Raw genomic sequence first — 15,666 nt, 5'->3', positions numbered from 1 at the left:
CATCCAGTAAAGGTCAGGTTTCAAAACAAACAATTTGTCAACTCATCTCTGATGTTAATATAGCTTATCCATTTGATGGTACACTGCAACACATAACGCATGACAGACTTTGCTGTTATATGAAAATAATGCAAGCCGAGGGTGTGGTGTGGCACGAGGCGCAAGCAGAGGTAATATTAACCTATCGTTCTTGTTACAGTCAGAACTACCTGTGCTGTTGCTTGAAAATAATGCTCACCTTCTGACCAATCAGATTTGAGCATTCAGCTGCACTGTAGTATAAAACTGAATAGATAATGACAAACATTGTTAATGAAGTCATGTTAATGCATGAACTGTTAATATTGCACACTTGTGTATAACAGTTCATACAGTCCCAAGAAAAAACGGAACCAATTCTTTTGTTTTTGCTATACACTGAAAAATGAGTTTTGAGATCAAAAGAAGAATATGAAATGATAGATCAGAATTTCAACTTTCATTTCCTGATATTTACATCTAGATGAGTTAAACAATTTAGAACATGGCACCTTTTGTGCCAGACCACCTAATTTGTAGAGGAGTAAATATATTGGAACAGGTAGTCTTACCATAAATAACACTTAATATTTGGTTGCATATCCCTTGCTTGCAGTGACCGCATGAAGCCGACTGACATCACCAAGCTGTTGCATTCTTCTTTTGTGATGCTTTTCCAGTCTTGTACTGCAGTTTCTTTCAGTTGTTGTTAGTTTTGGGGGTTTCTCCCATCAGTCTCCAGGGTTAAAGTCTGGTGATTGACTTGGCCAGTTTAATACCTTCCACTATTTTCCCCTGATGAAGTCCTTTGTTGTGTTGGCAGTGTGTTTTGGGTCATTGTCTTGCTGCATGATGAAGTTCCTCCCAACTAGATTGGATGTATTTCTCTGTAAACACTTGTAAACAAGTGTTTTTTTCTAAACACTTTGGCCTTTCCATCACTTTGGTAGATGTTAATCCTTGTTGCACAGCTTTCCTGGATTATCTCTGTATTTCTTTGTGAATTCCTATCAGACCTGTTTCTTACTGCTGCTGAGTGGTTTGCAATTTGTGGTATGGCCTCTATATTTCTGCTTTTGAAGTCTTCTTCAAATGGTGGATTGTGATACCTTCACCCCTGCCCTGCGGAGATTGTTGGTGATGTCACTGCCTGTGTTTGGGTTTTTCTTCACAGCTCTCAGTGTTTGTCTGCTGTTGTTTTCCTTGGCCGACCTGTTCGATGTCTGGTTGTTAGTACACCAGTGGTTTCTTTTTCATGACCTTCCCAATTGTTGTATTGGCTATGCCCAATGCTTGTGCAATGGATCTGATAGATTTTCTCTTTTCTCAGCTTCAAAATGGCTTGCTATTTTCCCATAGACAGTTCTCTGGTCATGTTGGTTTATCCTTTTTAACAACAAATGCAATCTTCATAGGTAAAAACCAAGAGTAGACATGTAGAGCTAATAATTGTTTAAACAATCAATCTAACAGGACACACCTGGGAACAAGAAACACCTTTCAGTCACATGTTCCAACATTTTTGATCACTTAAATGGTGGGGTTCCAACAAAAGGCACCATGTTCTAAGTTGTTTATCAGATCTAGATGTAAATATCAGGAAATGAAAACTGAAATTCTGATCTATCATTTCATATTCATCTTTTGATCTCAAACCCAAATGTCTTGTGTGTACAGCAAAAACAAAAGAATTGGCCTTGCCGTTCCAATACTTTCAGAGGGGAATGTATGTAACATTAAGCAATACTTTGCAATAGAAAGGGATAAAAGTCATGACAATTATACAAGTGCATTTCTTTATTAACAATTAGACAGAGCCTTAAAACTAAGACCAGACAAAGATGACAATGACATGCAACAAAGAAAAAGAGCCTTTTTTTAGTGCCACAATGACAGCCCTTATTTATACATTAAAAACCACTCCTGGATCTACATGGAAAAAAAAATCCCACTCAATGTTAGACATCAAATGTCTTCCCAATTGTGTTGTCCAAGATATCATTTCTGCTCCAAATCACTGTTGATACCTGTTGAGATCCTGTATTTCTGATGTCTGTGGACTGTTAACAGATGCAAAGAGTCAGATCAAAATGCTAGATCACAAATCTGTAACCTCAAGTAACAAGTCTTCACTCAAGTAACTTTGCTATTTTTCTGCTTGGTCACAATCCATTTTAAAATGCAGCTCTGATGCTTGAGGGTGCAGGATGTTAAGTCGACTGTTCATCTGTTGGTTGGTGTTTAGGTACGTCGGTCTGTATGCACAGAGACTCCAGAGGCGAAGTGAAGATAGCATCCATCTTAGACAAGCTGGACTGAAGCTGCCTGGAGGTAACCCTGCAGAAACTGCAACGCATCAGTGTTTAGACTTGTACTCAGCATGGAGGGAACCTGCCCAAAGAAAGACAAAAAAAAAAAATCCATATAATTAGACTTTTAGAAACAAAAGTCTAAAAACTCCACTGTAATGCAACAAAGAAAACATTCTTGACAATGTTCATACTGAATTGGCTTGTCACAATGATGCAATTTTAGCTGACTACTGCGAAACAACTGTGAATGTCTTGTGTCTATTTCATGACACTGAAACAACTGAATTGCAAAATTGCTTTAGTTATAAATTATATCATTCAGTTTATAAATTAAATGATGTTTAATTTATAAACATCATTTAAAAACATCCAAGACATAGAAGACGCGTCACTTCTGTGGTTTCTGGGTGCCACATTATCTTCTCACAATTAGTTCATGTGCAAAGACAAACCGGTGAAAGTCAAATTTGTCACATAGAATTTAGGCATATTCCAAAAAAAAAAAAAAAATGAAATGGATAGGAGAAAAGCGGAGGAAATCTGAATCTGACCTGATCATGACAAACGTCTGAGGAATGAATGATGGAATCTAATTATTCATGTCAGGTTTGGACGGCTTTGATGTGTATTAGATTGAAATTGGATGACTAACTGCTACATCCATAATAATAATAATAATAAGAAGAAGAAGAAGAAGAAGAAGATCTGGAACATGTTGTGATGTGTATTGTGTCCTCACCCTCCCTGGGCAGGCTGTGGAGAGTTTGTGTAAAGACTGGGCCAGTAGGATTTTAGGGTTGCTAACAGCATCTCCAATAGGATCGTGCTCTTTCTTGCCAGCGAAGGCCAGTTGGGAGAAGGCAGTCTGGTACCCCGGCGTGTCCTCTATGTCGATGAAGTGCTCATCATCAGGGATGCTGTCGTCTTCCGGCAACTCAAACAAACCGATCAGGGCCTGGAGCACAAGAGGCCTACAGCAAGACATGAAAGTGCATTCAGAGGTAGAGCACAACACTGGGGGAAAAAAAAAAGCATCTGTAGAACTCAAAACAGGATTCCTGAGTGTTTTGCAACTTCAGTGAGTGTTTATATTTCTACACGGTGTCAGAAAAGTCAGGGACCAATGAGAGTAAAACATACTTCATATTGTATTTATTATTTTTACATATATATTAAGGCATGCTCTACATGTTCACCATTACGATCTACACATTTTCTCAGCCGCTGTATCATGTTTTTGTATAGTTTGCTCAACTTGTTTGGATCAACATATTTGCTCAAAATAGTTGAGTGGTTTGTGAACTTTCAGTCAAAGAACACCACTGTGATCTTACCAGAGTTTGGTGTACTCTGTGTCCATCATGGCTGGGCACTCGGTGAGGATTTTGGTGATGCCTACTGCGCAGATCTTCTTCTCCACCTGCCCTGATACTTTCTGCACTTCTGGGATCACAATCTTCTCCAACACCATGCCAAACATCCTGCCAATCAAACAAACAGAAATAAAGAAAGAAAGAAATATTGCCATGGAATGAGTTTTAGAATGGTTAATGGTTTGGAGTGCAGCCCATCTTTTGCATAACACCAAATATGAGAGTTATAATAAACTCCCAGCAAAACATGTAGTTTGGATAAGGGGGGCATACTGTTTTGAGCACAGTACATTGACATCCCTTTAATCCAAGACTACTACTCAAGCAACAGTGTAAGTGAAGAACATCAGTACTGTACAACCTGAACTGATATGAACGCATCAGTTAACACTCACTTTGGCTGGATGTCATCAAATATCTCCTGCAAAGCAATCGCCCCATATTTCACACAATAGAGGTTAATGAAGACAAGGAAACCTGTGGAGAAAGCAGGAAATTGTGGTGAGGTGTCATGAGAAGACTCAGTCTGTGGTACTCTTGTCAGTCTAGTTTGTGAGCAGAATGAATAATCTGAGTAATGTTCTCTCCACTTACTCTTGATAAACTTCGTGGTCTTGGAGCTCTGCAATCTTTGGAAAAGCAGGATGAAAATCTGCTTCCTATACTGACTAATTGATTCTCTGGAGATAGAGGAAATAAGACAATTAGGACAAAAAAAATCCTAAACTGAACACAACATTTCAGAGTTGGTGATGATCACTCACTGGGGCATGTGCTCCACTATGCTGTTAAGCAGGTAAAATCCCTGGTGGTCATTGGCCTTGGAGGCGATGAGCTTCTGGAACACGCCGAGAAGACCAGGCTGGAGAAGCAAAGCATCCAGAAGATCAGGATATAATACAGCACTTTAATCCGACACAGTGGTGTGCACAGTCTCGATACGTTATACAAACTCAAAATTGACAGTGATGGCATAACAAGGTTGCCAGGGTATGGACAGGGTATTTTTATTTATTTATTTTTTTCCCCGATTATACAGTCCTTGTTTATTTCTGCAGCAGCATGTTGCTCTTTTTTGGCATTGTGCCCATTTAGTTTTCTCTTTTCTCATTGGCACTTTTGTGATCTCCACTTTGTAGTCTCCTTAACTAAATAAAAGTTATACGTATATAACTTGATATACATATAAATATATGTAGTAAATTTGTTGGTGATATTCTGTTTATGTAATTAAATGCAATCTCTATTATTTATAGTTTACTGTTTAAATAAACACAACATTCCTACATAAGCATCATTTTGGCAAAATATGAGCATATAAAAGCCCTTCATTCATAATATAAGCCCAGAACTATGCAATAAGAAGTACTGCTATAATGAGTTCAGTTTTAAAAACATTCCAGCAGTAAATTTTAATAGCTGCATTGCATGAATGCATGATATCCTAGCAGGTACAGCGATCTACTAAGATCATAATACTGGATTGTAGTTGGATTTTTCATATTGTTCCACCCCTATTTTGAAACTACAAAAAAAAAAAACTAATACATCAAGAGTGTGCAATCAAGCACTCACGATCTTATCTGCGGCTGAGCTGGCGATGGTGCCTCCTCCTTTCTCCAGGTAGGCCTGCAGGAGGCGCACCAGAGGCGGGATGTTACCTGTGCGCTCCCACAGGACAGGCTGCAGCAGGTGAGGAAACAGTGCCATGTAGGAGGAAGGAATAGCACTAGTGTGGATCTCTAGCAGTAAGGACATCACCTGGAACACGTACGGCACAAACTCTGCATGGGGCGAGAGAGAGATAGAGAGACGTGCACAAAAGAAAGAAAAAAAAACAAAACAAAAAACCCCACAGAGGGAAGTGGTTTTAGGTTTCTCAACGGGGGGGGGGACGTAATAAATAGCAGCAAATACTTTTAGGGAAACAAAAACTACTGCATGAAAATCTTATTCAGGGTTAAAAATTGTGTAGTGTGCCATCAGATTTAAAGGTGATGCTGCTGGCTGGTGAAGTAAAGTCTACACACCCTGTACATCGTTCTGAAGGATCTCTGTGAATACGGGGAAGAGGGCCTCCTCGAAGCTGCCCACAGTCGCAGGGTTGGCCTTACAGGTGATCCGGATGGACAAGCACAGTGACTCAAACAGGTAGTGATTGAAATGGGGCTTGCTGGGATTCTGGATAGACAACAAACACATCAGGTTGACTTTTTAAAACATTGATTAAATTTAAAATAAATAAAGCATACACTGGACGAACGCGCTCTTTAATCAAAAGTGATTTCTAACTTTTAGTTGATCACTCAACTCATATCAGTCAGATATTAAGGTTCCACTGACTCACACTATACCAAAAACTTAATCATTCCTTTATTACATATTAATAAAATCAAATATAGGAATGTGAAACTATTTGAAACTATTTATCATTAAGTGTGACCAAAAGCAATTATAAGGAGGTTTTGTTAAGGAGAACAGAAAATAAATTTACATGCTTGCTTTGAAGATAGGATTTATAAACGGCATGGTTTATGTTCATATTAAGACTAAGTTGCCGTTTGAGTTTGGGCAGTTATTGGAATTTTAACTCCTTAAAATTGAATTAGAGACAAAATATTCATATTGGTTGGACCCTAATACATTCACTTAACCCAAAAAAAACACACAGAAATTCTTTTAAAAGAATGTCCCATCCTGCCTTTAGGACAAAGTCCTCCTTGGGAAACGTCCCCTTTACTGGACGGCTGTTAATCTGTGTCCTGTCTGTGTGTCCATTGCCACAACTGGAGACAGGGGCTGTCAGACTGGACACTTTGCACAACCTTTTAAAGCATGTTCTTGGGAGTGTCTGTATTCTAGGAGGCAGGCAGGTGATTCTTACCTTGCTGACTAGAAGGAGCTTCTGAGTGAGTTGGCCAATCAGTGTAGGGATGTAGGGTACGATTGCTTCCTGGAGAAGTGAGAAGCTTCGCATGATGGCTGTAAAACACATCAAATGAGAATTTAAATCATTTTACATATAAAGACATAAGTATTACATACATTATAAATAAAAGGGCTAACAAATATATGGCAGATTTAGCATAAAATATAGCAAACTTTGTCATGTGGCATCTGAATAGGAGGCACCTTTCATGATGTATTCATTCTCTGATGAGCCAGGTATTGCCAGCGCATTGAACAAGTTGTTGAGGAGCTGTTCTGTGAAAGGTGCAATCTCAGCAACTGAGAAGCTGAAGTGTGAAGAGGGGAAAAACACAAACATGAATATTAATTTGGGACAGTGAATGAGTCTTCCAGCTTCAACACATCTGATTTGCATCCAGTATACCAGCCACTGACATACAAAAAGATTAATACAAACTTATTATTAACACAAAATATATGATTGACAATAAACAGCAAATATTTCGGGTAACCCACCCACACCCTAAACAGTCTGTCACGGACTGTTATACAAAGCACTTGAATCTTGTTGGATGAACCTTTGGAAGGCATTAAACATAAAACACATCAGATTTAGTAAACTACAACTGTAACAGGTCATCTTCAGTGGCTTGACCTAAAGTAAATGATGAGACTGATCCAACCCCAGAAGTGTGGTGTGCATACATAGTTGAGAACTGGTACTCTACACGATGTGGGAATGTAGCGGCACTCACAGCGTGGAGTTGTTGGCTCCCCTCATGGTGAAAAGGCGCTCTAATGCATGAGATGCATAAGTGTGCTGCACTGTGCTCTCAGCCCGTAAGTGAGTAACCAGCAGAGGAACTGTCTCTAGCAGCTGCTCCTTGGGAAGCTAAGACAAGTCCAGAGCAAATGAAAGAAGAAATGAACAGGGTAAATTGGTTTCATTTAAATATTCACCTCATCCCTATTACTTGAGACAGCTGCAATAATTTTTAATTGCTACATATACGAGTCAAAGCACACACTGCAATAAACCAATCCGGTTCGTATATGTCATAAATTAAAAAAAAAAAAAAAAAAAAAAAATAAATCATTTAATCGACCCACGAAAATGGTTTTTCTATTTCATTTGTCAACAGTTTTACTTTAATCACAATGCAGATTTTACAACTCATTAACGTTCCAATTTATTAGTCAATATGAGATTAACTCTAGTTTTCACTGCAACAAAACACAATGGCAATAAGACAGAGGATGAAACAAGGCAACTTTTTTTTCTTAAAGATGTGAAAGGGAAGAAGTGCTTACCTGACTTCTGAAGGTCATGACATATTTGATGGCATCTGCTTTTAAGACGGGAAACTCATTCACTGTAAATATAACAGGACAAACCTGTGTTATTTTAGCTGCAGCAGTGTGGATATATTAATCTGGATTAATAAAAGTGAATCCTTTTTACCATTGGGAGACCTCAGGTCAGGTAGAATGTGATTCACAAAGAACTCAGTCAGGTTCACCAGCTCGTTGGCTTGCGTGATCCCATGCTGCTCAAAAATAAACCTTAAATCAGAAAATCTTGGGCTTTTTTTCTTAGGTCAATATAATGAACGACACACTAAAACAAGCACAGCTCTATAGTGACTACTGCTCAAATTAAAGGGGTAGATAAGTCCTAACCTTCTGTGTCTGGGCTTTGGAGGCTAGCGATGTCACTAGGTAGATAGCTGCGTCTTTGTGCTTCCAGTTCACTGATGGGTTCTTGGCGTATTCAGTCAGCATGGAGTTTACATAGCCGGAGAAAATGGCTGTCACAGGGCCCTCAAAGAACTTACAGAGTCCTCGCACCAGGTCGCAGGCAGCTCGCCGCCTTGTGTCAATGTCTGAGAAGAAAGAAGTGTAGCTGCACCGTTTGATCTGTTTTTCATGGTGTTTAAAAGTAACACACACACACACTGAAATGGGTAAATAAAATATTTTCACTTTAAACGAGTACCTACAGATTTGACCTAAATTACCACCTTTAAATGATATAACAAGTTTAACATTTTTCTTCATGGAAGAAATTAGGAACTAATCAAATTCATACCTGAGCCTTCAAGGTCTCTTATAATATATTCTTCTGAATTGTCCTCAAACGCTTCTTCATCCGCACCTGACCACACATCATTAAAAACATGCTGATTACAAACAAAGGCAACATACCAAAATATCTGCAAAAGCAAATGAACATCAAGGGCAAAAAATTGATCCAAAATGCCACACATACTTCTGAACTCCATGTTGGGGACGATGACCTTTTCGCAGATGCTGGTGAGTGTGTTCTGATCTTCAAACAGATGCTTGTAGTGTGGCCTCTCACACACCGATGCCAGGAACTGGATGGCATTGCTCACTAGCTGTGAAAGCCAACAATAAACCCCATGAGAATGTTTCACATAGAGAACTTCAGGAAAAATCATTTAACTTCTGGGTCTTTCTGATGTGTCCAGTGCAGTCTAGATGATGCTTTGGCCACCATCTGCCTACGTGCCAGTGCAGCCAAAGGTATAACACACAAACCGAGTAATCTAAAGCCATAACTCACCAAATCATATTTGACCTCTTGCCCTGTGGTGACCAGCAGGTTCCAGATGGCCGTCACAAAGCGAGGCAGGTAGGGCTGAAATTCCTCATCGTACTTTTGAGCATAAAGAGCTGCATTATCGCAGATCTGAGATTTCAGAAGCTCCAAGAGACCAGCTTCCTCCTCATCCTGAAACATGAACAAGCTACAATAAGCTTATTTTCCACAGAAACCAATGACACAAAGCTTCAACAGACCACCTAAGGACCAATAGCATGACCTATATCATGTTACCTCGGGTATGGTTATCCTATAACATATTAAATATACTGTAACATACTGTAAGGTAAGGGTGAGTGATATAATAATGAAATCACAGTACACTTCTCTCAGCATATTTTTGTTATCGTCAGCTTCTGCATTGTTAGTAACCACTAGCTGTCTAGATGTGTTTTTTTTTTTAATTGTGGCAATAGGTTTGCAGTAGTTAGTGTGTTGCTTCACAGCTCCACGGCTCCCGGTTTGATCCTGAGCTTGGCTTACTGTCGATGCAGAATTTCACATGTTCTCTTCTTATCCTTGTGGGTTACCTCTGGGTTCTCTGGTTTCCTATCCCCTCCCAAAACATCCTGGTAGGTGGACTAGCTACTCTACATTGGCCCTAGATGTGATAAGTGTGTGTGCTTAAGTGGATTGGTGTCCCATCCAATTTGCTATAGGTAGTAAAGCTAAATATCATGATAGACACCTTGTACTACAAAAGTACAGAGTTTTGAGTAAATTTTTTTGATTACTCATCCGTAATAAGGAAATCCATAGTAAGTATTATGATGTCAATGGACTCACATCAGTCTGTAAGAGCTTGTTATCCAAGGTTAATAAATTGTGAAAGTGTGTCATCCAAGTCTCCATGTTGTCTTCAAAGAACTCTGGAAGATCCTGGACAAATTGCAGAGCAAGACAACATGTAAACTACATGTAAGGCTACTGCTTGCAATACGTAAAAAGTAAAATCTGATCCTAGATTACGTTTATCACAGTCCTGAATGAACATGTTTACAAAAGTAAAATCCTAACATTACGAGAAGATGCCATACCTGGAAGTTTAGACTGTAAAACAGCTTTGATATAAGTGTAAGAGAGGAGAAGAGGACCTTCAAGGCATTCACGTCTGTAGCATGTGTCTGACACAGATCGATCGTAGCCTATGAGTGGAGGAAAAAAGTGAGTGCTGTGAGCATTTCCTCTTTAACAGAACAGCTAGACCTGAGAAAAAAATAAGCACTGTGTATTCACCTTAAAGAGCTCGGTAAGAGGCTGTGCAAAAGTGTCCAACACCAATTTGATCTCTTGCCACAGCTCATTAGACTTGAACTCATGCCGATATCTGACCAAGAAAAACATTTAACAGATGCCATTATCCACCATTAGCCAAGCTGCTAAAATGAGTCGATGACTATAAAGGGTCCTCAGTGAAAGGGTTTAAATGTCTTTTTCTGGGGAACAGCAGCAGCTGCCATCAGATAAATGCCTGAAGCCATGACTTTTTGACTAATCACCAAATTCTCTGACCTTTTTCCATGCCATGGCTATTTAGGACACTCTAGATAAATGCATGTTACAAAGTGAAGCAACCACATACCGTTTAAAAAGTGAGTGAGCGGTGCGGAGCACGCCGTTGATAATGTGGAAATCTCCACTCTGGAAGCGTGTTACCATCTCTGTCAGGAGATCAGGCCACTTCTGAGGGAAATCTTCTCGCCCAATGATGCTGATAGCATCGCTCAGCTGAGGAAAAGCAACAGGGTCAAATCTACACCTAGTCACAGTGATACACCCATAAAATCATCAACCAGAGTTCGATGCATCTGAGCTACTGCATGTTTAAAAAAAATTCATTTTTCCTTTAGCCTAAAGGTATCTCATCAGCAAAAACATGTCTCCTGTCCATGTTTGTAACAGAGCTATAATGGTAACCTTTTTAACAAGTGAAATTTATGCGTCACTTCGCTCAGGAATGCCATTTGTACATAAATAGTTACAGAAAACATGAAGACACAAATAAAATCACAAATATCCAATTCGCCACTGATATAGAATTCTACTTCAAACACTGGCCACTTCTTCCACGAAAGAAGTGACACCAAACCATCTGGGAAGGAATGTAATCCGAGCTTCAAGATGAAAGTTTTATCTTTGCTATGCACTTTTGTCACTTTTTATAAACAACAGTGTGGTATACAGTGGCAGAAACCCTGGGGTGGATAAATTGTGAGCCTGCTCGTCTGAGACAATTTTTTTAAATTCATCCATCATATATGCTTAGTCATATACATTCGCAACTCTCACTAATGTAGCTTAGCTTACTCATTTTGGAGTGATCTTTGTTCACTTGTCGATATTAGTCCATCTTTTATCTGCATCGTGCCCAATATTGATGGGTTTTTATAAAAAAAAGACAATCCAGAGTGATGATCAAATTAAGTGTAATGTTAGCAATAAAATGTTTTAACATTTTACTGTTTACTCTGGGAGAAAAAACTTCAATTTCAAGTTGAGCATTGATGGGCAAGATGAGACATGTATGTCAGTGTGTAACGTGAAATGTCTAAAAACGCCAATGTATAAAAACGCCACCGTTAATGTTAAAGCAATGTGAACAGACAGCATATCAAATCTTAAACAGAACTAAAAATGCATTACTTCTGACATTTCTTGATTTATGAAAACATGTAGTGAAGAATACTATACATTATCTATGATCACACATTACAATTATAGATTAATATACACATATTATGTGAGGTGTCTGTGAGATTCAGTCAGAATGTGTTGGGGCCCATGGCTGAAAAACGGTTGAGAATCACTGTACTAAAGGATGTGAAAGCAGTGACTATGCTGAGCACAGTACAGTGTAGCACAAAACTGTTATATAACTCTGCTAGCGCAACACGCATATAATTGCATCACCAAGCAAAAATGAAGACACTAGTCAGACTCAAAAACATCTTTACATGTAACTGCTCATAGCCGAAACATTTCTGCCTTTTTGTTGAGGACACAAACACGATGCTCGATCAGCAGAAGAGGATCAAGACTTTGGGTACATGAAGTTGCCTAAACTGTTGAGTCACCACTGCCCCTCTATTTAACTGTATTAATGCACATAATTAGCTCACCATACATTTGAGTTAAATTGAGATAGTTGTTGCTTTTTAGCGTAAACAGATAGAACACAGATTTGGCAGGCACATGGGAACTTTATTTGCCAGTTGGGTTCACTAATGAATTTATATTATGTTCACACCTGAATGACTCCATCAAGCCAGTATGAAATTTCTTAATACCTCAAAAAGTTTGAGGCATGTTATTTGCGTGATGCTCAGCTGGGCGCTCTACTCCACCGCCCTCACTCACTGGCAACATTAACATCACAGCTCCAGTGCAAAACTCAAAGCACACTTTACACACAACAGACATCACTACACTGGGTGAAGAAGTAATTGTGTAAATTTCATTGTTGGATAAACTGTCCTTACAAATAGGATGGTGGTTTTTGATTCAAATTTTCAAAAAAGTAACATGGTTTATTTTCAGCAATAGAAAAGATTACACATTCAGATGCCGATACCTGTTTCTGTATTTGCTCTGGACTGGTCAGCATCAAATTTACAATGTTGGCCTTGATAGCTGTCCGGTCAGGATCTGAAATTTTGTTTGGTTCATCTTCAACCTTAGGGGGGAGAGGGGGAAAGAGAAAGAGAGAGAGAGAAAAAAAAGTCTGATGAATGCTCTAAACAACATCCTCACAGTCAGTAATTGAGTTCAGCAGAACTTAAGTTGAGCAGAAGCTGTACAGCTCAGACTCACTATACGCCAATTCCTCTTAATGTAGTTCTTAAAGGTGACTGCTGCACAGACTCGGATCACATCATCTTGGGACTTCTCTAGTGTCGTCAGTAACAGGATGGGGTAGTTCTGATTCCCCTCCACCGACTCTAGAAACTTCTCCGCTGTAGGAAAGATGACAATCAGCATAATTTCTTCATGAAGCACAGGCTAGATAGTTAAGTACCACATTTACATTTAGGGAAATTATACCTGGACGCCTGACAAGTGGATCAGGGTTTAGTGTTTTCCGCAAGTACTCAGTCAGAGTTTGGAGGTTGGCGTCGTTTAGCTCCATGGTAGCTGGAAAAGTCAGAAAGAAACAGGAAGTTTAATAAATAGCTCTTATCTGTGAACTCATACAGAACTAGCTAGCTTTGTGTTCTAGTTGATGTGAGTGCTGCATCTGATTACTGACTTGTGCAATGGCCTGTGAAAGAGATGAATCAACATCTGAAGACTCCCACCAGCAGCTAGGCATTTATTACATTACAGTCGGCTAGTTCACATATTAAAAACCCAGGAAACTGTTTCACATATTTAGATGCAGATGTTTTATAAGCTAGATGTGATTAGTGCAGCACTGCATGAGCAAGGCCTTTAACTCCTCCCGACTGGTTTAGTGTCTCAGCTCCACCATGCCTCATCCGCAAAACAGCACACCACCGGGCTAACATGTACAACCTAGCCTGCTCTTAAAGCTAGCTCGTTATACATTTAACCAACCGTGTATCTCCAAACACTGCTAATTAAATTACTTCTGCTAATTCATCCGCAAAGCAACCATGATAATCGCGAAGCTAAACTAGCTAACACTTCCACTTAGCTGCTTTAAAGAGAAAGCCTAAAGAAGCCTGCTCATGCTGTGCATAAAGTAAAATATATTCACCTGAATTTAGTCTAATAATAATTATTATAATAATACAAACATGTAAAAATGAAATACGCTGAAATTGGAGCTTAGCTAACGCTGCTAGCTAGCAAAGTCTGGTTGCTCTGGAAGCTAAAGAGCTACCGTTAGCTTTTACCTTTCAAACCGTCAGCTAACTTGTAGCATGGTTTTCACTTCGTGTTTAAAAATTACAAGCGACTTCCAGGACTACCTTAGCAACGCGACTGTTTGAAAAAGTAACGTTATATAGACTCTATAATAAAATATAGCAAATTTTAAAAAGAAAAAGCCCTCTATTTGCTTACCGTGCGCTTTTGGAGTAAGTGCTGTGATTAGCGGCGGCCGGAGTGATGCATAAACTTCACCCGCTTTCAAATGTCTCACACAACAGCGCGGTCACGATTTCGCGCATGCGCAATGCGACCCACAGCGCAGCCCGGTCTCCACCACCAAGCGCCCAATCCCAATCCCGGACACCTAGTGCACTAGATAGAGTGCTGAATACCTTTAGTGCAAACCCCATACCCTAGGTAGTGCACGGAGATAGACATCCATGAGCTATTTGTTTTACACCACTTTATTTACATTTTGCTAGCCTTCGAGGCTAACTAGTCGAGACTGAAATGATATATATGTTGATAGAGTAGATAAAATATCGATGATATCGTTTACCTATATTAATAATGATTTAATAAATATCACTTTATATCACTTAGTCTATTGTCACCTAGTCTATATCACCTAGTCTATTGTCAGTTTTTTTTAATATTTACACTATGTTCCTTTATTTCATTATATTATAAATTGATAGAAGACAAACCACAAGATGGCGACATTATAAAAGTCTTTCTGTGCTCCATGTTGTGTAGGTTGTAGCGTGAATGTGGTGTAGTTGGGAAAAGGGTAGATGTGATTTTGGGTGAACTTAAAACAAGCCCTAAATTTAGGTATAGGTATGAGTCTTCTCAGATATGCTACATGGCCAAAAGTATGTGCACCATCATACTCGTGTTCCTTTCCCAAACTGTAGGCACAAAGTTGGAAGCACACAACTGTATAGAAGGTCTTTGTATGCTGTAGCATTACAGTTTCTCTTCACTGGAACTAAGAGGCCCAAACCTGTTCCAGCATGACAGTGCCTTTGTACACAAAGTGAGCTCCAAGAAGACATGCTCTGCCAAGGTTGATGAAGAACTCGAGTGTCCTGCACAGAGTCCTGACCTCAAGCCCACTGAACACCTTTAGTATGAACTGGAACACCGACTGCACTCCACAACTCCTCACCCAACATCAGTGCCTGACCTCACTAATGCTCTTGTGGCTGAATGAACACAAAACCCCAGAGCCACACTCCAAAATCTAGTACAAGCCTTTACAGAAGAGTGGAGGTTATTATAACAGCAAATAGGGACCGACTCCATGTCAGTGCCCATGGTTTTGGAATGGGCACACATGGGTGTAATGGTCAGGTGTCCACATTCTTTAGGGCATGTAGTGTTTACTCCGAATTTGCTCATGCTAGCTTCCTTTCTAATAAATTCTGTGAAAATACATACATATATATACACACAATAGGCACATTAACAGGAATAAACACAACATAGGGCACATTGTAGGTACTGATTATAGCCCACTGGCTGCTCTGAACACTTTCTCAGCCCCATTATACCAAATCCGCCCTTAAAGGGACCACCATGGGACCATAGC

General features: G+C 39.5%; 1 protein-coding gene across 1 annotated transcript; it reads right to left on the bottom strand.

The window, feature by feature from the left end:
- Positions 1–1,795: 1,795 nt before the first annotated feature.
- On the bottom strand, positions 1,796–14,417 carry cse1l (CSE1 chromosome segregation 1-like (yeast)). Its single transcript, XM_026935689.3, has 25 exons — positions 14,265–14,417; positions 13,281–13,370; positions 13,050–13,192; positions 12,811–12,912; positions 10,822–10,967; positions 10,476–10,566; positions 10,277–10,384; positions 10,026–10,118; positions 9,201–9,368; positions 8,883–9,012; positions 8,703–8,768; positions 8,294–8,496; positions 8,076–8,160; positions 7,925–7,986; positions 7,369–7,505; positions 6,836–6,939; positions 6,588–6,685; positions 5,734–5,884; positions 5,279–5,487; positions 4,468–4,565; positions 4,298–4,383; positions 4,099–4,180; positions 3,665–3,811; positions 3,070–3,301; positions 1,796–2,409 (listed from the first exon to the last, which is right to left on the bottom strand). The coding sequence occupies exons 2-25, from the start codon at positions 13,363–13,365 to the stop codon at positions 2,320–2,322; spliced, it is 2,916 nt and encodes a 971-aa protein (XP_026791490.2). The 5' UTR covers positions 13,366–13,370; positions 14,265–14,417; the 3' UTR covers positions 1,796–2,319.
- Between the last annotated feature and the right edge of the window lie 1,249 nt (positions 14,418–15,666).

Source organism: Pangasianodon hypophthalmus, chromosome 20, assembly GCF_027358585.1.
Source record: "Pangasianodon hypophthalmus isolate fPanHyp1 chromosome 20, fPanHyp1.pri, whole genome shotgun sequence".
NCBI lineage: Eukaryota > Metazoa > Chordata > Actinopteri > Siluriformes > Pangasiidae > Pangasianodon > Pangasianodon hypophthalmus.
This window is presented reverse-complemented; position numbering and strand designations above follow the sequence as displayed.

Excerpts from the sequence above, each read along its gene's own strand:
- cse1l (XM_026935689.3), bottom strand. The coding sequence starts at position 13,365 with ATGGAGCTAAACGACGCCAACCTCCAAACTCTGACTGAGTACTTGCGG. Across the intron at positions 10,119-10,276 it reads TTTACAGTCTAAACTTCCAG|GATCTTCCAGAGTTCTTTGA; the intron begins GTATGGCATCTT and ends CAATTTGTCCAG. Across the intron at positions 8,497-8,702 it reads AAGAGACCTTGAAGGCTCAG|ACATTGACACAAGGCGGCGA; the intron begins GTATGAATTTGA and ends CTTTCTTCTCAG.